Genomic DNA, 25,424 nt, shown 5'->3' on the forward strand with positions numbered 1-25,424 from the left:
TCCATAACTGTCCTTTAATGACAGACTCTCAGAGGTTGATCTGATGTCTGCCGCTCACAGAGGGAGATATACTGCATATGTAAAGCCATCAATCAACATGAAGAGGTATGTGGACATGAAATAAGGAGGTCCTTCCTTCACTATAAGAATGACACCATAAATCTGTCTGTTCTCTCTCCAGGATCCTACAGCTCCGACCGTCGATAGATGTCACCTGCCTGAGACGTGAACTATGATCCTGCGCTACACATGCGTCAGCACTGATGGCCTGGGGGGTGTCTCGTCCTTCCTGGGACCGGCTGCCATATTAAGGGCCGGAGACATATATAGTGAGACGACATGGTGGGTTTCTCCTTTGAAAAGTTTTCTATTGAAAGTCGGAAGAGGAAAGAACAGGCCAAAGGCAAATTGATCATGAAGTCAGTACTCAGGCCAAGATTTTGTTTATCTGCATCTCACCACCCACATTATGATCTCACAGAAACATCGGTTTAGGGGCAAATCAGCCTGTTGTGAGATCCAAATGACAGAGGAAACAGAAAGAAAAAGACTCCTCTCTATCAAAAGAGGTCATAATATCAGCCTTGTTCTGGCGTCTGCTTGATTTGACACACCACTCATCACCTGCAGCGTGATAATGAAAATGTGAGCGACTACATGATTGCGCCACATTCATAGATCAGGCTCTCAAATACCAACAACTGTCTCAACGGTGAAGAAGGGAATAACATCGCCATCTAGAGGCTCTTGTCAGCATCGCTCCTGCACACACACAGAAAGATGCTCTCCCACATAACTCACACTCACTCTTTTCAACAAGTGGATTCAAGCAGCCACAGGAGGAAGCTGTCCACAATCACAGTGAAATAACACCAGCGACAACAGAGCCCTCCCTCTCTCTCTCTCTCTCTCTCTCTCTCTCTCTACATCTGAAGCATTTATCCACTGCTTGATGAGACTCAGAACTATAGCTCCCCATGCAAGGTCACTTCCAGCCGGCATGCAATATCGCTGGGGCGAGAACAAGCGGAGAGAAAGACAGAGAGCGGAGAGGATGAGGGAGGATAAATACTTGACACACAGATAACCCTCGGAGAGAGCATGCACAGCGTGGAGCTTAACCGTATCTCGACTGAGATGGGTGACCAATGAAACAACGAAAATAAAAATACATGGAGTGAGAAGCCTCCATAGGACAGATTGTTTTTATTCTTACCGATGATGGGAGCCAGGCGGAAAATGTCAGAGAGACGGCTGTTCATGGTTTCATACGGAGAGTCCTCCAAGAAGTCATTACCTGTGAGGAAGACATGCAGATGTTATAGATAGATAGATAGATAGATAGATAGATAGATAGATAGATAGATAGATAGATAGATAGATAGATAGATAGATAGATAGATAGATAGATAGATAGATAGATAGATAGATAGATAGATAGATAGATAGATAGATAGATAGATAGATAGATAGACAGATAGATAGATAATGCCAGAATCGATATAGTTGCTTCATTTGAGTCTATGTGGAGGTAGAAAGAAGTAACCGCTTTTATTGTTGTAGTCTGAGTAACGTGACGTCATATCCGTTCCGTATCCGTCAACCAAAACAAACCGCAGCAAGCCGAAACGAGAAAGTAGAAAACGTTGGAGGGTCGTCGTGGTTACGACCTGCACCCTCACATGTTAAATCCAGCGTGGTAAACACTACACATCCAGTAAAGGATGGAAACACTTTGGGTTTCACACATTGACAGGAAAAGCAGAGCTAGACATCACGGCTAAAGCTGCATGCTAACTCTGTCACAGAGAGGAAACGTTATCGTATCGCGGTAACGTGGCGGTTGAGCCGGCCGTCGCTCTCATCTCCGTGGTCAAATGGGCCGACGCTACGACTGTAGAGCACCCAGATACTGACATTTATGTTAAATACATTCAAACGGCCCCGATGGAGCTGACCATGGATGGATAAAGAGAACGGAGCTGATGGCAGAGCTAGAGACGGACTTGGAGAAGTTAGCGGAAGTAGACACGTGGGACTACGTCCGGTTTTCAAAATAAGGTGTTAAAAAAGAGAACTGTATATACAAAATACATCTATGGAAATAAGATTGATTGGATTATATTCACCAGAAGTATGAAACATTACATGTCCCTTACAAATTAAAAAGAAAATACCACTAATTAGTGAGGGAAATGTCTTAATAAATCCTGACAATGATCCTGATATATTTGACTTCAGGACATCTCTGACTATATAAATGCTGAAAATCAAACATTTTTCAGTATTAATTTAGAGATTTTCCAAAGTAAAAGTCCCTAGAAGTGTATGATTCAACTTTTTCCCATGGTCTAGTGTTAAAAGGAGTTAAATCATAATATCGAACCGCAATACTTAAAAATCGCAATACATATCGAAACGGCACCCAAGTATCGTGGTAGTAATCGGGAGATCCAGTAGGTGTATAGTCCCAGTCCTAATAGATAAATGGATAGATGGATAGATAGAAAGATGGATTTGTTTTGAACCCCCCTCCAGTTTTGTTTATCATCTTTCACCCCTCACACTGGCCTGCAAGTGACATGCGTTATTTGGGTCAGTCGATATCCACGCTGGCACAGAGCCACACGCTTGATTAGGCAGGTTGGTCAGCTGTGTTGCACAACTGGAAGTCGACTCGCTGGCGATGGGCTGGATGCAGTTTAGGGACTAAAAGCCCCCCTCTCTCCTCCCCTGCTATGATCAACACTTAAAGATGGCACTGCCAGCGCTGAGGGGCTTCACGCTCCATTACCTTCGAGGAAAAGTGATTTAGGAGGTCAAAAAGTATCTCGGCTCTGCTGTGGACCGAGTCTGGGGCCAAATTTGAATGAAAGTTGAGTGATTGGACCATTGGGCTGCTGATGGATACATATCTGTGTGCTACTTTTGGAGTTTTTGTGTGTTTGTGGTATATCAGGGTTGGGGGAGGAGCTGGAAGGGGGAGGGAGGGTACACTAGTGGGAGGGGCTGGGGCAACTAATCCTCTCTCACCCCTTTACAGAGCAGATTAGAAACCCCTATAGGGAATGTGCATTTCACATTAACTGAAGCTGCTTCTCTTAATGTAGCAGTCCACCCAAACAAAGACCCCTGAGGGACTTTGAGGAGGTTTTATGGCAAATCCAGGACAGAAAAGAGCAGTATTGTGCAATTGGTTCATTCTCTAATCAGAAAAAGGAGGCACTGAAACCAACCTTGTAATGTCTGATAGATCCCCCAGTAAATGCGCAGGCAGTTCTTCTCTTTCTTCATGCCCCGTTTACATCTGCAGTTGTACAGAGGGCTCTGTTTGAGCGCGTCCATGGCGCTCCTGCACTCGTCCCTGGCCTCCTGACCGGCCGTCAAGCTGAAGTTGCTCTCCTTGCCGCCGGCCACGCACTGCCTCATGGTGCGGTACTTGGTGCTGCACCCCTGCTCCTTCAGGCACTGCTCGCTGGCCCTCACACAGTCCAGCCGGCTGGCTCCAGCACGCAGGTTCTCCTCCGCGTAAGACAACACATCTGGAGACAGAGGTGGCATTTAGAATTAGAGGCTCATAATAAAAGTGAAACATAATAATGCATCTGTTTGCTCATTTGCTCACAGGACATATTCAGTAATATTTTAACCACAGTGACATAAAAAAGCACACCTACATCCCCACAAAACAATGCATGTTTGGTTGCATGTAACTGATTGAAAGCAGTTTTCTTGATCCCTGCAGCTAGTTTACCGAGTTACCATATATTACGATACGATACGATACAACTTTATTGTCAGTTTGCACTGAAATTAATTCTGCATCCATAGGCAGCTCAGTTTGAGAAAAAGTACACATCCAATAGACATACTGTTACCACAGACAGACAGACAAGTCAGACCCATCAGACAAAAAAAACAACAACAAAAAAACATCACAATTATTCATACACAACCCATTACCATCTGTCCTCCGGATTTACATATCACAGCACATTAATTATTATTTAAATGAAAACGTGTACTTGAGTGAAGGTTTCATTATCTGGTTGACTTTATTTGGAGCAGTTTGGACTACAGTAGCCTCCACACAGACTCCCAGTGAGCAGCTGCATGCCTCTGCCAAGCTTTACCCTCATTTGTTCACAGGAAATATTCAGTAATATTTTAACCCGTGACATAAAAAGCACACCTACATCTGCACAAAATATTGCATGTTTGGTTGCATGTGATTGATTGAAAGCTTGACAACTTCTTGATCCCTGCAGCTAGTTTACTCAGTTTCATCACGCAGATGAAAACGTGCACTTGAGTGATGGTTTCTTTATCGTGCTGACTTTATTTGGAGCAGTTTGGACTCCAGTAGCCTCCACACAGACTCCCAGTGAGCTAAGCTTTACCCTTCATTAACAGAGCTCACAATTCAGCCCCTAACATGCACCTATGGGATGGATTAGTATCAGCTGTTGGTGCCAATAAATCAAACTTACCCAAAAGAGGCAGAAGGACATACAACACTGGGAGGATCATCGTCTTCCTCTCCGTGTGAAATATAAATTGGAACAAAATTTGCGGACTAAAAGCGACTTAACAGTAGTTTGATTCCCAGGGTACTTCTTCCACTGGACTGAAACCCATTGAAAAGACGCAGCAGTGCGCGCTCCGCTGTACATCCAGCTCGACTCATGTGAGAAATAAAATCCAATAAGTGTCCAGTCCGGATTCAGTTTCTCTGACTCTTAGTAGACAAAAGAGGAAGTGGTCTTTTCTTTTCTTTTTGCTCCCGTGCGGGTGGTCTTCTCACCGCCGGGAGACAAAGACACAGGATCAGATCAGAGGACACAGCGGTGGAAGAAGAGACGTGGACGGTGTCCTCCAACTCCAGCCAGCAGTGAGATGCGTCTGAGCGTCTGAGCGTCTGAGCGCACTCAGCCAAGTGGAGCTCCACTGCTGTCTGCTGCATTCAGCAGGAGAGACTGCCAGCTTCCACCTCACACTAAAGTACACTATCTGATCATAAATGTACAAAGATACACCTTCTGACTCTCTTATTATTATAGTAATATTTTTACAATGGAAGCACAGAAAACAAACAATTAGCTTTAAGCTCACTTAAAGGTCCCATATTATAAAAAAGTGAGATTTTCATGTTTTTTTATTAGAAAGCAGGTTTAAGTGATATATAAATACTGTGAAAGTATCGAAACACTCAATCCACAGGGAAACACACAAAGCCCGTATTCCTATACTCTGCATTTGAAACAAGCTGTCAGGATTTCTGCCCATTCGTGATGTCACGAATATACAATATTTAGACCCTTGACACAATTTTAAATGTAAATATTCCAAATCTGTCCCAGATTATTCCTGGTTGCAGTGTATGTGAATGTCATCAGCTGACAGGAAGTACACAAGGACCCAAGCTGTTGCATAGCAATGCAATTCTGTTGCAATTTCTGTCAAAATGCGCTAAAACGGAGCGTTTCAGACAGAGGGTAAATACAGAAATATTCAGGCCGACAGTATGAGGAAAATAAAGTTTTTTTTGAACATTATAGCATGTAAACATGTTCTAGTAAAAACACAAAATACAAGTATGAACCTGAAAATGAGCACGATATGGGACCTTTAAGATAAGATAAGATGAACCTTTATTAATTCAGGTGTCAAAGCAGCAACATCAGCAAACATAGTGAAACACAGGAGAGGTAAAGGTATACAACAATTATAAAAACAATAATAGAGATACAGAGTGAATGGGTGAACATAGTGTGTGCAGTCCGTCAATTAATAAATGTAATATGTGCAATAGATAAATGTAATATGTACATATGTGCAGTCTATAAAGTGGTTTATAGAATGTATAGTGTAAAGTAAGTGAAAAGTGCACCAGTGGTTAGAGTCCAAGATGGTTGCAGATAGTGCATGTTTAAAGGAAGATAGTGCATGTTTAAAGACAGATAGTGCATGTTAAAAGGAAGATAGTGCATGTTTAAAGACAGATAGTGCATGTTAAAAGGAAGATAGTGCATGTTTAAAGACAGATAGTGCATGTTAAAAGGAAGATAGTGCATGTTTAAAGACAGATAGTGCATGTTTAAAGGAAGATAGTGCATGTTTAAAGACAGATAGTGCATGTTAAAAGGTAGATAGTGCATGTTTAAAGTTCTTAAAGTCCTAATAGTTGATACTTGAATACTTGACTCACTAATGAGCGCCGGAGTCCCAGTGGGTGCATACAAGCACAATGATTTTAGAAAGGTTACCGTCATCACTGCAGTTGCACACTCACTACAACTCTCTTTGGGGTTATTATAGTATTTTTATGGTGTTTACTTTTAATAAACTCTCCAGCTCACATACTCACAGATGTAGAAAAAAAAAAGTAATCACTTTTCCAGTCCATTAAAACGCACAGAGACCGCGCTATATAACCACATGTGGATACATTTAAGATGTTATTAAATGAAATATACATTTCAGTATATCTGTGCAGACAAGGAGAGAGCAAAGAGCATGACTCTAGTGCATTTTGATTAATATAAAAGCAACATAAGGAGTAGCTTATATGGCAATTTGTTAGATCAGAAGAGTGCCACTTGAGTGTAAAAATGACTGGACATATTTCAGCCTGATTCATGATATGTCAAGCATGTTAGTGTGTGTGGCTCCTCCCAGCTTGCTTTAATCCCATTTGCAAAATGACAAAAAAAAAAAAAAAAATGTTATGCAACATTAGCTGCCACCTGAGACAAGAGTAGGCTGTTGATGATGATGACACACTTCAGGTGTTGTAATATAAAATATGTCAGCTGAAGCATCCTGACAGCAGCGCTGTGTTGAGTCCACCCAGAGGAGGACTGGACACTGTGTGACTGTCGCCATCTGTTGGTGGTTTTAAAGTAAAGGTCACTATTATAAATAATTATATTATTAAATCATGTATCATCAAACAATACTCGATATTTCATGTTGGGAAAATGAGCATCAAAACACCTCTGTTTGATCAATATATGAATTTACCAAACAGAGCATGATAATAATAACATTGATGATGCATCATGTAGTCCTTCCTATAGCTTATTGATTGCCTATATGGTCCATTCAGAGGCTAATCCACTTGGCTAAATACATGGGAGCAGACTATGTCAATGATCCCCTCTCTCTGCATTAAAGACTGGGCTGAATCAATCAAGGATGCTGGCGACCAGCGCAGTAAATCAACCCTCACACACACACACAGAGACAGAGAGAGGGAGATGGGATGAAATAGCTTATTTAAACGTCAGTGAATAATCCCTTATTGAAAAGGAAGCAGTGATTAGGTAGGTACGATGAATCAATCCTGCAGTCACTTTTCAAAATGGCTTTCAATTTTGTTAAATAGATATGCCACAAGCCAATGTCCACAGCTATTTTTACAGAGAACATGACAGGAAGAAGAGACAGAAATCGGGTACAAATGAACGACAGGCTGCGGCTACTATCCGGGGATAATTGTCTGCTTACAATTTGATGACTTTGCTTTTCTCAAGTCTCCAAAGGGAGCGTTGCCAGTCAGGGGGAAGGCTCACTCTGGTGATTTATGAAAAGCCTCAATCAATATGTGATATTAATTTTGCAAATGCATGTCAGAATGATGTAGTCCTCGGGTCATTTAACGTTTCACACGGTAATGTGCCTCATGGCACCGGATCAGAAGATTTTTTTTCTGTCCCGGCGATGAAACGAGAAAATTGGTCAAAGTCAGGAATTGTGTGATAAATGAAGGCGGCGAGTCTCGATGGATTACTGTTGAGAGAGCTGACTGTGCCGATACAGCACTTCATAACGTCCAACAGAACCACAGTGGAGTCAGGACTGGACTGATAAATGACAGTGTGACTTAAAAAATACTTCAAAGGGGGTATATTATTGAAAAACGCTTAAAACACCTGCTGTATGACGCTACGACTGTAGAGCACCCAGATACTGACATGTATGTTCTCTGCATTCAAACGGCCCGGATGAAGCTGACCATGGATGGATAAAGAGAACAGAGATGACGGGAGAGCTAGAGACCACCTTGGAGAAGTTAGAGGAAGTATACATGTGGGACTACGTCCGCTTTTCAAAATAAGGTGTTAACAGAGGGTATATACAAAATACATATACATTAAATAAGATTGATTGGATTATATTCATCAGAAGTATAAAACATTACATGTCCCTTATAAATTAAAAAGAAAATACCTCTATTTTATGAGGGAAATGTATTAATAAATCCTGACAATGACTGATATATTTGACTTCAGGACATCTCTGACTACATACATGCTGAAAATCAAACATTTTTACTGGATTCATTTAGATATTTTCCAAAATAAAAGTCCCTAAAAGCGTATGATTCAACTTTTTTCGGCACCAAAGAGTATAGAAGCAAACAGGCGAAACTCCGGTGTTTTTTTGACGACAGCAGCCGCCGCCATTTTGGAGTAGTTATTTATTTTATAAGATTTCATTGTTAAACTCAGGCCATTTCGGTAGAATATGACAATAGAATAAAAATCATTTAGTTTTACTTTTGTACGACGCTTTCTTAGGTGGACGTTTTACTGGCGTCCCGGTAGTCGCTTTCAGTCCAAAATTGCGGAGGCGTACCTTTACTGCTGGTCGCTAATATTACAATGGAATGATCATTTATTTATTTATTTGCACATATATAAAACTGCACAAAATCCAGTCAACGAAAAAAAATAAAATAAATGTGTCAGGAGAGGTCAAGAAGCCACCCCCTTCTGTTTGTTAGCTCACTTTACCTTTTTTATTTTACTTATCTTATCTTATTTACTAATTTTACTAAATGTATCTTACTTAATTGTTATTCTATTAGGCACTGGTGCTAGAAATAGGACTTTTGTTTATTTTATACACGTGTGTTTTATATACTTGAACTTGTTGTAATTTTGTTGTATTTTTGAGCAATCTCTGGCACAAGAATTTCCTTCGGGATTAATAAAGTTATATCTTATCTTATCTTATCTTATCTTATCTTTTTGGTGTTCCATATTTGTACACCACGATATCTGATGGAGTACTGGCCATGTCTTGTTTTGTAAAAAGGCAGGTGAGGATGATCTACCTGTCTAGTATTAATTATGTCCAGGTGAAGATGATTCACCTGTCTGGTATTATGGGAATGAATTGTAGAATGCTGACTGTCACTATCTTGGTCAATATATACTCTTTGGCACCACAGTTAGCTAGCTAGCACTGCTGTAAATTAATAAATGCTGACTCTAAGAAGGCAAAGAATTTAATAACATATATGATATATATATATATATATATTCATCACAATACATCGTGACTTGTCCCTATCGTTTATCAGCAATGTTAGTCTTAATAGTAATAAATAAATAGAGCAAACCAACCGGTATTAGCTGCAGGGCCGGGGCTGCCATTTTAGTGATGTGTCGTCACGAACGAGCCGGTTCAAAGAAGCGGCTCTTTTAAGTGAACGGGAAGTTTTAACCCTCCTGTCCCATCGACCATGCAACTTTTATCTTCCTGGGACAATCTGGTTTGACTGTTTATAAAGCATACGGTATAAATTATCACCCAATTCTGTGTTACACTAACTTTGGCCAAACCACAAGTTTTACATTTTTTTTTTGTAATTTAAGGTTAATAAACCTCATTTTGGTGAAATTTGTTTATTTTAAAAAAGCAGAAATTATGAATTATTTTGACTATAGTTATTGGAGGAACATAATGTTTATGGATTATCACAGATGGGTAGATGTAAAAGTTTAGTTAGAATATTGTTTTGCAGCCATTTAAATGTTTTTTTTTTTTTTTTTAATTATTCTTAATTATTCTGGAAATTATAAGGTTTAGTATAATTAAATTTAATAATTTAAGTGATATATCTGCACACACAGAAGTGAAGTAAAATGAAGAGCCGTTTGGGGGCCGAAACAGCCGACTCTTCTTGGTGAGTCGAGCTAAATGATCTGGCTCCCTAAAAAGAGCCGAAACTCCCATAACAAGGTCACTCCTGAAAGCTGCGTCACAGGCAAAGCTAACGTCTACTGATTAGGGGTCGTGTCTGGAAGGAAGCCCGTAAATTGCGAAATCTGAGTTGAGATCTGCTTAAACTCTCGCGAGACTTGCTGTCTGACGACCTATCCAAACCTTAACTATTCAATATCAATGCTTAACCTTAACAATCTCGCGAGAGTTTCCTCAGTTTGCTGGCTCCCTTCTAGTCACTACTCTGAGTAGGAGACTAACTAGTTAGCTAGTTACAGTAGATCGATTCTTTTGATTATTGGTGATTTATTAATACAGATATTGACTCACAATGAGTTTAGACACTCTCTTCCAACAAATCCTTCAAACTGAACAACAATTAACTGAGCGGACACACAAATTCAAAGAAGGTAGGCTTACTAACTTACATTTCAGCCACCATAATAATAATTAAAGCAAAATCAGATAGTTATAGTTTATAAGATAACATTAGAAGACTAGCTAGTTACAATGCTACCTAGCTAGCCTGCTTAGCAATATAAACAATCAGCCTATCCCAGAGAATAAAGTCATAATATTATAAGAATAAAGTCATAATATTATGAGAATAAAGTCATAATATTATGAGAATAAAGTCATAATATTACGAGAATAAAGTCATAATATTATGAGAATAAAGTCATAATATTATAAGAATAAAGTCATAATATTATGAGAATAAAGTCATAACATTATGAGAATAAAGTCATAATATTACGAGAATAAAGTCATAATATTATGAGAATAAAGTCATAATATTATAAGAATAAAGTCATAATATTATGAGAATAAAGTCATAATATTATAAGAATAAAGTCATAATATTACGAGAATAAAGTCATAATATTATAAGAATAAAGTCATAATATTATAAGAATAAAGTCATAATATTACGAGAATAAAGTCATAATATTACGAGAATAAAGTCATAATATTATGAGAATAAAGTCATAATATTATGAGAATAAAGTCATAATATTATAAGAATAAAGTCATAATATTACGAGAATAAAGTCATAATATTATAAGAATAAAGTCATGATATGAGAATAAAGTCATAATATTATGAGAATAAAGTCATAATATTATAAGAATAAAGTCATAATATAACGAGAATAAAGTCATAATATTATAAGAATAAAGTCATGATATTATGATAATAAAGTCATAATATTACGAGAATAAAGTCATAATATTATGAGAATAAAGTCACAAATTTATGAGAATAAAGTCATGATATTATGAGAATGAAGTCATAATATAACGAGAATAAAGTCATGATATTATGAGAATAAAGTCACAAATTTATGAGAATAAAGTCATAATATTATGATAATAAAGTCATACTATTATGAGAATAACGTCACAAGTTTATTAGAATAAAGTCACAATATTTTGATAATAAAGTCATACTTTTATGAGAAAAAAGTCGTAATATGATAAAGTAGTAATTTTATGTTATTTTCTTTTTTTCTTGTAAAGTTATGACTTTATTCTCGTAATATTACAACTTTTTTTTCTGGTAATATTATGAATTTATTCTGGAAATCTCTGATTTTTTTTACTTCGTCGTACATTTGCATTTTGGTCCTCACTGCATTAGACTTATATATTATATACTTAGACTATAAACCTCCCTCTTTATCCACCCGCATGTCAGTTCATATTATTGTAGGTGCATTTCTTTCTGGTTCAATGCATCTATCTAACATTAGATTACTTAACAGTATTTTGTGAAAGTGCATCACAGTGTTCTTTTGCAGGTTATTAGCTAACTAATCAGTTATGTTTATATTCCAGTCAAAGTAGCCATCATCAGATGTAATGAGAAGATCAAGAGCAACACTGAGAAGAATCAAAAGACCAATGAGGAGCTTGATAGAAAGGTGAGACTACCATACAGTTAGTTTAATTCTCCTTTATTTGTTGCTAATGTGTGTGTTATGATTCATATAGAGGAGCAGTCATGATGCATGGTTTAATGTCTTTTCAGATATGATTTGGGCAGGCTGTAAGTTTTAAGTTATTAGTTGTCTGACACAAAAAGGTGTCTTACAATACACTTAAACACTCACCGTATCTAGAGGCACAGTTCAAGGTCAAACTAACTGATATGCCACCATGTAAATGAGTATTATCTCAGGTTTTTTGCGTAAGGAATAACATCATATGTGCAGTGTTGGTTAATATTTTACTATTTAGTCTGTTGTGTCAGGAGGGAAATATATAACTTCAAAGTTCATTGGATAGGAAAAAACTGAGAGATCATTTGTTTTAGGTTTTAATATTTTAAATATAGCCTATAAAGTTTATTTTGTTCTAAAATATAAAGAGATAAGTAATAACTGCTGTACCTTGAGGCAGCAGTGTACAGTGGTAGTGGCATTGACACATGAGGTAAAGAAGTGCATATTGGCATATTGATGAGCTGATCTGCTTTATGATTTAAAACACTTAATCTCTCCCATTCGTTTCATCAACAGTGCAAACTGCAAGTGCCATGTGCAAAATCAATGACTAATTTCCACCGGATAACATTAGTGAAACCTTTTAGCATGTGTGAGATATGATGTCGAAGGCAGGCTCGTTGACCTCGCAGAAATATCGCTAACTTCTTCCTGTGCTTGTAAGAGCGGACGGCCGATCAAAAGAGCAGATCTTGGTTGCTGAATACAACGCCGTGTCTGTCAGAGTATTATCTGCCTGAGAGGACGCAGGACACTGATACCTTTTCTGACCCCGAGTGGAATATAGAAAGTGTTTACATCAGATACGCAGGGTGTGTTTACAGCACAGCGTGTTTACAGCTGTCATGATGTAACGTCTTACAGTTTATGAGAGCTGTCTTAAGATAATTACAGTGTTTAGGAAACTTGGAAGCTCATTGTGCTCCCTGAAAACGTACCGCGCTCCTCCACCGCCATACAAGAAACAATAAACTCACCTCTTTGACAGCTCCAGTAACAGACTGAAAGCTGTACTGAAAGTCATGCCCGAGGCAGCTTTAAAAAGCGTCCTCCATGAATTTACCCTCCTACATAATTCCCTTTCTTTCGGGGTGTGCCGTATAATCACACAGGATGAAGAGACACAGGGAAAGTGAGATATAAAAGAAATCTTAGACACCCATGTTTTTAAACATTGTCAAAGGAATAAGGGCATTTCTGTTCACCATTATCACCACTAACATCACCTACAGTATTCAGGCATCACTGGCATCTCTCTCACATGTAAAGTATCAGTATGTACATCTGGCTGTCTGTTTCAGGCTCAGCAGTTGTCTGCGATGCGGCTGCAGCATGACCTGATGAAGAAATGTGAAGACCAGATGTTGAAGCAAATTGAGGAGCTGCTCTGCCAGAGGAGCCGACTCAGGGAGCGTCTTGTGGGTTCAAGCCTGAATCAATATTTACATCTCATATCATACTTGTTATGTGTAATATGAATATGTGGTCAGCTTTTAAACTATGTAGACGTATACAAATTGACTCGCACATTTATTTAGAGCAGCTATTCTCACCCACTGGTGTATGAAGATTCATACCGGGGCTTCAGAAGATTCAGAAGGGCCGCAACTGCATCTAAGAAATATTTTTTTTAGAACCAACAAATGTGTCTATTATTTTTTTAAATAATAGTCTATAAAATGTCATTAAGATTTCATCTAAGTTGTATCATTAAAGGGATAGTTGTGGTGTTTTAAAGTGTAGTTGTATGAGGTACTTCTCCATAGTCAGTGTATTACTACAGTGGGTGATGGAGTTTGGAGAAACAGACAGGAGTACCAGCACGGGAGCAAAGCAATGTGCTGCTGTGGACGGATTTTAGACACCTAAAAAACTCAATATCAGTTTAAGAGTACGCTATATTTACAATATTTTCACAGCTTTACGTCGCCGTCAGACTGCCCTTTCTGACGGGGAAATGAAGCCGTTGTATCCATCTATGCTCTTGACAAAGCAACCAGACTCCATTGAAAGAAACACTAATTTTACCTCGCAGGACACGGGCGTTGTTCCGGTCGTTTGTTCCCGTTGTTACGGGTTTTTTCAATCCTAACCCTAACAACTGGAATCAGTTTAAGAATATATTTAGTGCTATATTTAGAACATTTTTGTCTGTTTACCTTGCCGTCAGAGAGCTATACAGTCGATGTTTCCGACGGGGAACTAAAGCCGTTGTATAAAATAGCTAAAATATGTTTTGCTGCTGCTCCCGTCCACAGCAGTACATTGCTTTGCTCCTGTGCCGGTACTGTCTGTTTCTCCAAACTGGTGGCGTGCTAACTGCCATCTACTGTAGGTAATACACTGACTGGAGAAGTACCTCATACAACCCCACTTTAAAACACCCCAGCTATCCCTTTAACATGACCAATAGTAACAGTAGTAGAGATAGTAGCAAGCAGCTGTATTCTTATCATTGTTGGACACATTTCCCATGATGTTGTCTTTTCATACCAGGCCAAGATAAAGTGGGAGTCTAAAGAAGAAGAGGGAAACTTCCTTCAAGAGATCTCCAGATTCAACAGTGACTTCAGTCTTCGAGGGAACAGAGACGTAGTGTTCGAGAGCCAAACACACACTGAGATGCTGGACCTGGAGAGGGAGGTGGAAGCATTGAACAAAGGTCGTAAAACACTGCCAATTATACTGTTGTCACAGTAGACAGATGTTTTATACTGAAATGCAGATGTGGAGCTGACTGCTCATTTCAAAACTATTATTTTATTCTTGGTGTATTATATAGTATAAGTAGATGAATCGTGAGTAGATGGATTATTGCTGACAGTGAAGAAGTAGTCATGATCTCAGGAAGAATGTGGTTTAAATTTATAGATGGCGTTTGGAGAATGAACAGTAATTACATTCATTACTGAGAAAAGTGAAAATATAATAGTTGTTTTGTTTATTAATGCAAGGATGTTGTATGGATCACAGGATAAGAGAAGCTGGAAGAGTTTATCGTGATGGAAAAGAAGACAAAAATCGAACAAAAATTATTTTAAAAATCTGGACTCTAAGGCTAAAAAGGCGAGGTAAAGCGGTGTAAATATTCTAAATATAGCGTACACTTAAACTGATATTGATTTCTTTTTAGGTGTCTAAAATCTGTTTTACTGCCGCTTTACCTTGCCTCTTTCTGGCGGGGAGCTGAAGCCGTTATATCGCTCTGTTCAAAGCCACCAGACTCCATTTACAAAAACAATAATTTTACTTCTCAGAACACAGAGTATACATACAACCCCAATTAAAAAATCTGAACTAACCCTTTCAGTTATTTCCAAACTCAGCTAATGTTAACTCAGCTAGTGCTAGCGTTCACATTATTCATAACCTTATTGATTAACTTACTGTAGAAACCTACGTCACTGCTCCATTTCAGAAAAATTGAAAAGAACGCAGGTGGACCCACCCTTTAATTTAATAACGATAATAAACTTTATTTATAGAGCAATTTTCCAAAACAATATCATGCAAGTGTTTATCATAAAACAATAAGAAATAGCCCTATTTAAAAACAATAATTAAAACAAGTAGTACAGTCATAAAACATAATAAAAAAACTTGACAATTAACATTAAGACTACAAAACAAATGGCGGAGAAGGTAAAATAGAAGGATCACAGGAAGGTTATACTATAAAAGTGTGTTTTAAGAAGTCTTAAATGAATGTTATGTTCAACAAATATTGTGTAGTGATTATTTGTACAGAAGTTGCAGTTTATAGAAGTATGATATACCATATTTTTCAAAAGCCTATAGCAACTTTTAATGACAAGTTATACTTTAATGTGGTTTGAAGTGTTTTCACTAGTTGTACAGGATTGAGGGTAAAGCCGCCCACATCACCAATGAGAAACAGTGTCTTCACATTATGTGTTATATCTGGGCTCAAGGGAACAGCTGATTGTTTCTGCAGTTAAAGTGAATTTAAGAAAATGCCCACATTGCATTCTCTTGGAACTAAAACAAAGTTTTTTTCCTTGAGAGGTATAATTTAATGTAAAGTTCGGCCCTCCTGGTGTTTTTTTTACTTTAAGTAGTATTCGTCTTTTCTCCCTTTTCCTCACCAGAGATGGATCTGATGAGCTCCAGGAACGGTCACATGAGCTCCATGCAGGAGGAGAAGAGAGCGCTGCAGCTCAACCTGCAGGGCCTGGATGACGTCCAGAGAGGTGAATAACAAACCTTCGTTTGATGTTAGATGATGTATCCTCCTTTAAACTGTACACTCTTCACACCACCAACTGACTGCTGACAGCTTTCTTGTTCTGACTGCAACTCTTCCAACACAGGTTGTAACGGGCCGAGTTTTAAAGCTTCATATGAAACCAGCAAACCTAAGGAATCCATTGGTACCAACCAGGTCATACTAGCTTGTCAGGAAGAACACTAAATAACGCTACGAAGTTGTGCGAGGAAAAACTAGCATGGCCAATTTTTGAAACTTGACCTCACTGTATAAAATGACATGTGGTGACCTCTAGGATAATCACAGCCTCATGAAACTTTACAGCCACAAACTAGAGACCTAGAGCATTCAGAGGATGGATGGATCAAACTAGAGACCTAGAGCATTCAGAGGATGGATGGCTTTCCTAGCTAGATTGACAATAAGGGGGTTTCTGAGCAGCTAACACAACAGAAGTGCTCGCCATCCAAAAAATGCAATTCTTCTGCAGAAATCTCCAAATGTCAAAAGTTTTTGATATCAAATCACAGCATTGCTTTTTCTATGGTGTTCCTCAAGGTCTTTGTGTGTTAATGTGGTATTTTTGAGGGATTATTGATCATTTTTATGAATTCTCCAAAGGTAAAAAATAGTTAAATTTAGCACCAAATTTGTGTAACAAATGGTATCAACCCAAAATTGCCGCAACTTATGAGACAAAACAGAGCATGGGGATGATCATCATATACTTCTATCATAATCTTCTAAGCCTTATACACTTTCATTAACGACCAGAACAACTTGACACACAGTGTTGAACTACACCTCAAATTAATCTTCAGGTTCCCAGCTTTCAGATGCTGTACACCACTTCTATGTGACATCTACTGTTGACTGTTTAACTCTGAACATCCCCTGTCCCCCACCACTACCCGTCTTTGTTTGTTTCATTCACACTGCCATATATATACATATCAGACCATCAGTTTTTATTCTGTTTGACAGAAATCAAAGTTAGAAAAAAGAGAAATCTAACTGCAGCAAAGTCAGCTGTAGTTTGAAAATCCAGCCACGCTGCTGAAGCAGTTTTACAGTATCTTGAGCCCAGATGTTGAACATAAAGCTTCTGGCTTCAGGTTGGAAGGCAGTTCACAGGTTCACAGATGATTTGCATTTTTCCTTTCTCTTTTTTTTTTTTAATCTGTGTTATTAAATGTGCTTTTTACTCACACTTGTGCATCCTCAGCTGGAAGCTATCCAGTACAAATACAGGTTTAAGCGTGTTTGGAATGAAAATAGCACTGCATTAAACATTTCACGCTACATCGCTGTGGATGTGTTGCTACAGGTACAAAATACTATCCAGGTAGTCCAGTTTGTAGTTATTGATCCATGATAAGAGCAACTCCTTTTGTGAGATTGAGAGGTCAAGTGCTTTACAGTCAGAACATTATGTTGTAGGTGGCTGTGCTATATAATCCAAAACGTTGTCTCAGCCACCTCAGCAGATGTTTTAACAGTGCACCTGTGTCTGGAAACTCATGCCGTGTGTGATTTATTATTCTTGACTGCAGACCTGGATCAGCAGCTGAGCGAGGCTGAAGCGACGACAGAATCTCTGAGAGCGGAGAGCCTGTTTGTCAGTCAGAAACCTCTCACCGACAGCACCTGTCTGAGGTGAGTGTCATGAATGCTGACAGACTTGGACACACAGACACAGAGTACAGTAGCTGATTTACAATTACGTCACAGAAAATAATCCTTATGAGACACAAAAGAGGGAAAACGCTGCAGGGAAATAAAAGCAAATACAAACACAAAGGAGCAAAAACAGAACAAAACAAAATGTAAAGCTATTTAGCAGCTCATAAAAATGTTAATTGGCAGAGGCTTCCTCGGAGCGTCCTGATATTTTAAATATTCCTGGCTCAGCAGCTGTGATGTTTAATTAGCTGGGCGGTTTCTGTCCTGCGAGGCCTGTCAGTAGGTTTGGTGTACAAAAGTTCAACCTCTCCTCTCCAGGGCTCCGTTGTTTTCTTTAGTATTAAAAAGAAATCATCTCAGTAGTCGCACTAATAGCCGCAGTCAGGAAAGAAGAGGATCACAGTGGTAACAACATGGTGCTTACATTAGATGGAAGGTTTTACTTCTGAAGAGCAGAACTGGATGATACTGTGAGAAATGCTGAATGAGCTCCCGTCTTTATTTCTCTCTCTCTGTATGCTGCTGGCTGGAGTCCAAATCTACAAGTGTAAATAACAGAGCATTAAGAGCGTTTGGCTTAATTAAGGCTTTGATCTGCAGCGTATTTCATTCAGTCAACAAGTGGGAAAAAAACAGAAACTGAGGCTAATGTGATTGGTGCAGGGAGGTGTGTAAGGGAAATGAATGAGGGGCGGAGAATTAAGCTTTTATACTGAATGCTTATCCAGCAACTTACCAAAGAAATGCACTTTGATTTTCTCCAGTTAAAACGTGATGTATGATTAAAAAAAACAAACATTTTTATTTGTAAAGGAAGCATATGGAGCATACTTTTACCTCAGTCGAGAGATATTTACAATATTTGATAGAATACATATACATATATATATACATATACGTATATATATATACATATATGTATATATATATATACAGTATAGTAGTACTGTATATATGTATTAAATATACAGTTTGTGGAATTTCTATATACAATAATTACGAGATTAAAGTCGTACATTTCCGAGAAAAACTCACAAAATTGCAAAATTATAAAGTTGTAAATTTACAAGAAGAAAATTACAAATTTGCGATATAAAGTCGTAAATTTACGATTAAAAAAGTCACAAATTTGTGAGATTATAAAGTCATCACTCATGTAATTAATCACGTTATCACAATGTTAAACAGTGGTTTATGTGGGGTGATGAGGTTGATCCAACCTCGCAAATTGAAGCAATGTGGTTTCTCGTAAATTTATGACCATATGATTTGCAAATTTGTTTGTTTTTTTTCTCCTAAATTTGCCACTTTAATCTCAGAGAATATCTGAGTTTTTATTTCGTAAATTTATGACATCATAATCTTGCAAATTTGTTCGTTTTTTCTCATTTAATCTTAGAGAATATCCGACTATTTTTTTCTTGTAAAGTTACAACTTTAATCTTGGAAATGTTGTGTTTTAATCACGGTGGTGTAGAGCGCTGTTTGTCTGGGTTGTGTAACTCTGAAAACCATCATAGACCATTGCATAACTCTCATCATTTACTCACCAAACCTTTCTGTGACCCCCCGTGCCCTGTATGGACTAATTTATTCAGATCTTTCCTTACCCATCGGTGTGAAAAAGAGCAGCTTGCAGCATCTTTTTTTTTCTAAAACAGTAATGAGCATTTGGTCAATTAAAACTAGTTCCTCATATAGCACTAAATCTACACATATCAAAGGAGCAGACCTTTGACAGTGAGTGGGAGAATAAGTACAAATTGTTGATTTACATGTAGGAATGAAGCTTGATAAAATTACACTCCACTAAAACTCCCACATTCCTTATCTCTTTAGATTCAAAACATAGAAGAATGGACGCAAATGTGTCTGCTCATCACAGCAGAATATTAAGTAGTTGTAGAATATGAATTGAGGACCTCCTCTATTGAAGCGTTCATGGTACTGTAGGTGAGCGCCGGTCCACCGCGTTTCTCCACAAAGAGACTTCCTTTATTTAATTAAAGACTGGAGATCAATAGAGTTCCAGGAAGGAAAGAAGGACGGGTCGCTGTTATTGCTGATGCCACTACTTTGGATAATGTCTTCAATACAATACTATGGATGTGAAGTGATTAAGAAATCCACAAACTTATCTAGATGGTGAGCTTTACTTTCAGCTTTTACTCCCCCTGTATTTAATGAAAGGTGTCCGGCCTCTCTTAGGACGAGGTACCAAACAGGCTTTGCCTTCACTTCCGCCCGTTTGTTTTGCTCCTCCTTATTTATTGTTCTCTTTCCTTCCTGTTCCCCTCCTTCCTCCCAGCATTGCCTTAAATCCTGCATGTGTGTAGCATGTCCTGTTCATCCATCAGCCTCATTAAACATACCGGGTCCTTCATTACCATCAGCCTTATTAGCCTCAGGAAGTGCTGAGGACGTGGCTTTTGGAGGAGAGAAACCTCCTCTCAGTCATTCTTATGATCATCCATTCTGAGCTGAAACCATCAATCCTGTCTTCAGCCACCGCAGCGTCCTCCGTAAAACACATATTTAACTCCCCGCGTATTGATTGTTGGAAATTGAGCGCGTGTCAATTTGAATGAGTGCTACAGTCACTCAAAAAGTGTTCAGTGTGCAAAACAGGGGCGGCTGCTCGTTCACTGTCGCACCGTCGAATAGAAAGATACCTGCAGTCGACGTGCTCCGGATGATTGAGGTGTTGTGTGTATTTTTTGATGTGTCGGATTTTCTCCATTGATATATTACTGCTACATTATTTGTGAAGGCTCATTTGAAGATGTCGTTACGCTGCAGAAATCTGATATTAAACTGCAGAAACCGCCGATATCCAAAATGCCATCCTGAGCGTCTCTGACCGTCTGAACACCAGTATACGCTCGCCTTAACAATCAGATTTGTGAGTTCCAGAGAGAAGTGTAAAGTTTAAAACACTGTTGTTGCTTCTTCTCAGACTGTGAAAACGCAATTTTAGCTCAGTTTGTTTTATTGTTTCATTAACTTCCAATAAAGGAAAGATGGAGGCAGCTCGCCTCAGATTAGATCCTTCAAACACCTGCCATAACGCTTAAATCACAGCCAAGGCATCCAGTAAGTCCAGTGCTTCTTCCAGAGCCAAACCGAACTGAGTAATACGATTTCATGTATGTTTATGAAATTACAGTGTGAAATATTTACTTTGCTACCATAAGAGTGTTTTTAAAGAAGTGGATTGTTTTAGTCTGCTGTGGTGTCGCCATAAAGTTCATATATCTTCTTACTTCTACGTGTGTTTTGGAACTCGTTTTTATGGCACTGTTGTCTGATACTGAATATAAATGAGCTGTTTATTAAAGATGAAACAGAGTCAAGTTTTATATTTAAAATACATCATTATTACTAGATATTCTGAAGGAGGGATTGTTGCTGAAGTACTGACTGAATGTGGTAAAACTGTTGACAGAGATAATAACTTTTCTTCTTCTTTCTTGTCTAAAAAGTAAAGTATAATAATTAGGGATGGACCGATTAATCGGCTGATATTCGCCTTGTTGACTCCCCAGGGGCGTTCTGCTGCTACTAGTCCTCTAGTTAATCGATCGCGGATGGCGTCTTTTTCTTGGAAGGATTTTAATGAAAAAGAGAGACAAATGCTAAAATGGGTCACCAAATATACTTGGGCTTTGTTGATAAATCGGCGTCCCTCTCAAGTAAAGTCTTTATGTGAGAAACACTGCTCATTTTTCTAATCACTTTTACATTTAATTTGTGTTTCACAAAACTAATATTTTTGTTGGGCTCTGAAAAAAAGGCTTTAGTTATTAAGAAAAAAATATATATATATATTTTTCATGTGAAAGAAGGTTATATTAAAGGTTGTTTAATTAATTTGTATGATTGAATTTGTGCTTTTCAAAGACAGTGTAATGAAATGCTGGGACAGGGTCTTTGTTTCCCCGGCACAAAAGGGGAATAAATAACAGCAACAACATTGATCGTTTCGGTGCATCCCTAATAATAATAATAATAATGATGCTTTTAAAGCACATTTGTTTTTGCTTTGTCTGCAGTAGCTGTTCTTAGAAACAAAAAAGGGTGTTACAGAAGTCACAGCCAGTAACTGCAATGTAAAACATTAGAGTTAACCAGGTGGTCATATTTAAATGGACCAAGGACAGTCATTATAACAGACCTGGATTCCTCATCAGTTAATGTAGACGCATTGCAATCATTTCAGTTGTAACCACAGTAAACTAGGCAGCGCTGATCAAATATGAATCAATATTCTGTTACGTTAAAGGGACTATTTGTAATTTTCAGAAATGCTTGTTAACAGTGACACATGTGGCCGTGAAATCAACGAAAGTCAGCGTCGGGCTCGCGCTTGCTCGCTCTACATAGACATGAACGAGCATCGCTGAAAACAGTGAGGCGACACACGTCAGCTAAAACCACAATATCACTCTATATTTCAGCTGCTTGGCAGTAATGTTAGCTGACCAGACGAAGGTCTCTCCATGAATCACTGCTGATACTGTGTTTGCTTCTCCTGCCTCAGCGCAGGCTTCAGCAGCGGGGCTTCGCAGCGAGAAACTCGTCTCCCTCCGCCCGCAGCTGGAGAGAGCACGGAGATACAGGCACCCGGTCGGTAACAAGACGATAACGTTTCTCTCTGCAGAGTCCCGTCACTCAAACCTCTGTTTGTCTAGTGAAGCTGCAGCATTTATTTCTGCACAAACGTCCACTGTACATTCACTAGATATTCTCAGAGCTAAACTAACTCTTCTGCAGTGTGGAGTGAGCGCGCGTTCACGTCTAGAGGTGGAGTGAGTACGCGAGAACGCGCGCGCTGTCTGAGTGAAGGCGAGCAGGCAGAGGACACAGAGGGACGCCGGCCACACGCATATGCGAGCGTGCATATTCGAGCGCGCATGTGTCATGGTGCATTTATACGCTTAAAAAGTAACAAACAGTCCCTTTAATGCCTATTTCTCTCCTCTAATGTTGTCAGAAACATCTTGTATTGTACTGAAGGAAGAAGTCTAGTTTTCTCTCGGAACACTTACAATTTTGCCCATTGATGCCAAAACCATTCTGCCGACTGCAGGTTTAATAGTAAGGGGTTCGGTGTAGACCAGAGAGGGCTAATCTGGTTATTTCTAAGACTTGTGATATATTGTATTATGCATCCTTCTGTGTCACTATCAGCATGAATAGCAATTCAGTTTCATTTGGTTTTGTTTATTTTCTTAGTGAACACAATAGCAAGGCAACAGTGTAGTGATGCAAACACAAGACATCAATAGGTTTAAACTCAATACGTAGAACCAAAAAGTGCTGAAGCATCTCTTTACAAGTTGCCCCCTTTCATGAGTTTTTACTTTCTCAGCTCCTTCAGTTACTGACGTGAGTTTCATTTGTTTACCAGGCTGAGGAAGGAGCTGGAGATGCACAAAGAAGGAGAGCTCGAGCTTCTGCGAGAGGCGCTCAGCTCAGAAATACGCTTCCTGAAGTCGGTACGTTGTACGCTGTGTTGTGAACGAGGCTTTTTATTCAGGCTCATAAAAACTGTTTTATATAGTTGTTCATCTCCTACCAGAAATATCTTTCAAATCCAGCTCTGGTGTAGCACATCGTGATTCAATTTTTTTAAAATGTTACCATGAAAAAGGAAGTTCAAAAGTCATTCATTCATCCTCATTCTTCAGGGGGTTCTTTGTAGGCGTTCATTTATATTTCTTCTTTTTTCTATTAGCAGAAGCTGGACAGCAGCCAGGGGAGTGAGCAGGCACAATGATGATACAGGAACACAGGTTATATTGGTTCACTGATTGTCTCTCTGTTAATAAAACCAACATGAATAGACGGGAGAGAAAGAAAAGAAAGAAGGAACAAGCAGAGCGAGGTAATTGAACAGCGTGTTATTTAATATTTACTTTGAAAGTTACATGAAAAGAACAAATTCCACTCAGTGAGTCACCTCCGTCAGCACAAAAACTGTCTTTACTGTTGACATTTATGCACCCTGTGGAAAACAGAACACACAGATACAATACTAAAATTGATTAAAAAGATAATGAAACATTTTTGTTTCTTGTTACCTCTTTCAGGCCAAAAAAATATAACGTGCAGGGCTGTTTCTGCCTTCAACTAGATGCCCTTTAATGACAAATACTGCTTTTTACATTTGATTTATTTGCACAAGACTAACAACTAAACACAAACGCCTGCATAGTGAACAGAATAATGTGTGTTTCATTGGTGGCAAATAAAGGAGGCATTCAAAACAGTGAGTATATGCTGCCCTCTAGTGTACAAAGGGTAGCATTGCTATAATAGGGATTCATACTTCATACTGATTTAGAATATGTAAATATTGATGTTAAATAAATTCAATAATGCATGAGAGTTGAAGGCAAATAATATGTTCATTTATGGTTAATTTAAATTTTTAATTTAGGACAATTTAAAAAAATTCAATTAAATAAAAGCCAACACTAAATATCACTGTTGAAGGGAATCGTCTGACTGGAGAAATTAACACTATAGATGGCCAAAAAAGTATGATTTGAGTTTATTTGATTTATATTAGGGCTGTCAATCGATTAAAACAGTTAATCGCAATTAATCACACATTTTTTATCTGTTCAAAATGTACCTTAAAGGGAGATTTGTCAAGTATTTAATACTCTTATCAACATGGGAGTGGACAAATATGCTGCTTTATGCAAATGTATGTATTTATTCATTATTGTAAATCAATCAACAACACAAAACAATGACAGATATTGTCCAGAAACCCTCACAGGTACTGCATTTAGCATAAAACAATATGCTTAAATCATAACATGGCAAACTGCAGCCCAACAGGCAACAACAGCTGTCAGTGTGTCAGTGTGCTGACTTGACTATGACTTGCCCCAAACTGCATGTGATTATCATAAAGTGGGCATGTCTGTAAAGGGGAGACTCGTGGGTACCCATAGAACCCATTTACATTCACATATCTGGAGGTCAGAGGTCAAGGGACCTCTTTGAAAATGGCCATGCCAGTTTTTCATCGCCAAAATTTAGTGCAAGTTTGGAGCGTTATTTAACCTCCTTCATGACAAGCTAGTATGACATGGTTGGTACCAATGGATTCTTTAGGTTTTGTAGTTTCATATGATACCAGTATCTTCACTCTAGCTTCAAAACTGACAGCCCTAGTTTATATGTATAGAGGACACACACAAAAGAATCCACGGGATAAACACTTATTTCCAACAAGGTCCCTAATGTCATAGAAAACAAGACAGACAATCACACATTACACGCACAGAATCCCTAAAATAATAATAATAATAATAATAATAAAAAGAACAAGGACATCCTACTAATGAAAAACAACAGAAATGAACTTCAAAACCCTGTCCTCGTATTTTTCTTTATGTGTCCTAAAAGCATTCACAAATCCAATAAGCACGAGAATAAAAGCACTCAAAGCATTCACAATAAATACAATAAAACAT

At 38.4% G+C, this 25,424-nt stretch overlaps 2 protein-coding genes across 5 annotated transcripts in view; one reads left to right on the top strand and one right to left on the bottom strand.

Annotated features, from left to right (window-relative positions):
* The window catches only part of gfra1a (gdnf family receptor alpha 1a), a 122,853-nt gene extending 113,347 nt beyond the window's left edge, over positions 1-9,506 (bottom strand). Inside the window, exons 1-3 of one of the 3 annotated variants that reach the window (XM_074647323.1) lie at positions 9,414-9,506; positions 3,237-3,542; positions 1,217-1,297 (exon numbers count right to left, since the gene is read on the bottom strand). In XM_074647323.1, coding sequence (XP_074503424.1) covers positions 1,217-1,297; positions 3,237-3,429 — 274 coding nt within the window. In that variant the 5' untranslated portion in view covers positions 3,430-3,542; positions 9,414-9,506. Of the gene's footprint in view, positions 1-1,216; positions 1,298-3,236; positions 3,543-4,490; positions 4,968-9,413 lie in introns of those variants that run through there. The other 2 variants (XM_074647322.1, XM_074647324.1) reach the window with 2 other exon arrangements.
* A 559-nt stretch (positions 9,507-10,065) lies between these two features.
* On the top strand, positions 10,066-23,997 carry LOC141774561 (coiled-coil domain-containing protein 172-like). 2 transcript variants are annotated; one of them, XM_074647314.1, is made up of 8 exons: positions 10,066-10,424; positions 11,854-11,939; positions 13,322-13,438; positions 14,517-14,682; positions 16,130-16,231; positions 17,802-17,904; positions 23,342-23,429; positions 23,672-23,997. In XM_074647314.1, exons 1-8 carry the CDS (start codon positions 10,346-10,348, stop codon positions 23,708-23,710), a joined length of 780 nt encoding a protein of 259 aa, XP_074503415.1. In that variant the 5' UTR covers positions 10,066-10,345; the 3' UTR covers positions 23,711-23,997. The 2 variants fall into 2 exon arrangements, with proteins under 2 accessions (XP_074503415.1, XP_074503414.1); XM_074647313.1 differs by having other exon boundaries at positions 10,069-10,424; positions 23,669-23,997.
* The last annotated feature ends 1,427 nt before the right edge of the window (positions 23,998-25,424 follow it).

The sequence above is a fragment of the Sebastes fasciatus genome, chromosome 9 (genome assembly GCF_043250625.1).
Source record: "Sebastes fasciatus isolate fSebFas1 chromosome 9, fSebFas1.pri, whole genome shotgun sequence".
Taxonomy (NCBI): domain Eukaryota; kingdom Metazoa; phylum Chordata; class Actinopteri; order Perciformes; family Sebastidae; genus Sebastes; species Sebastes fasciatus.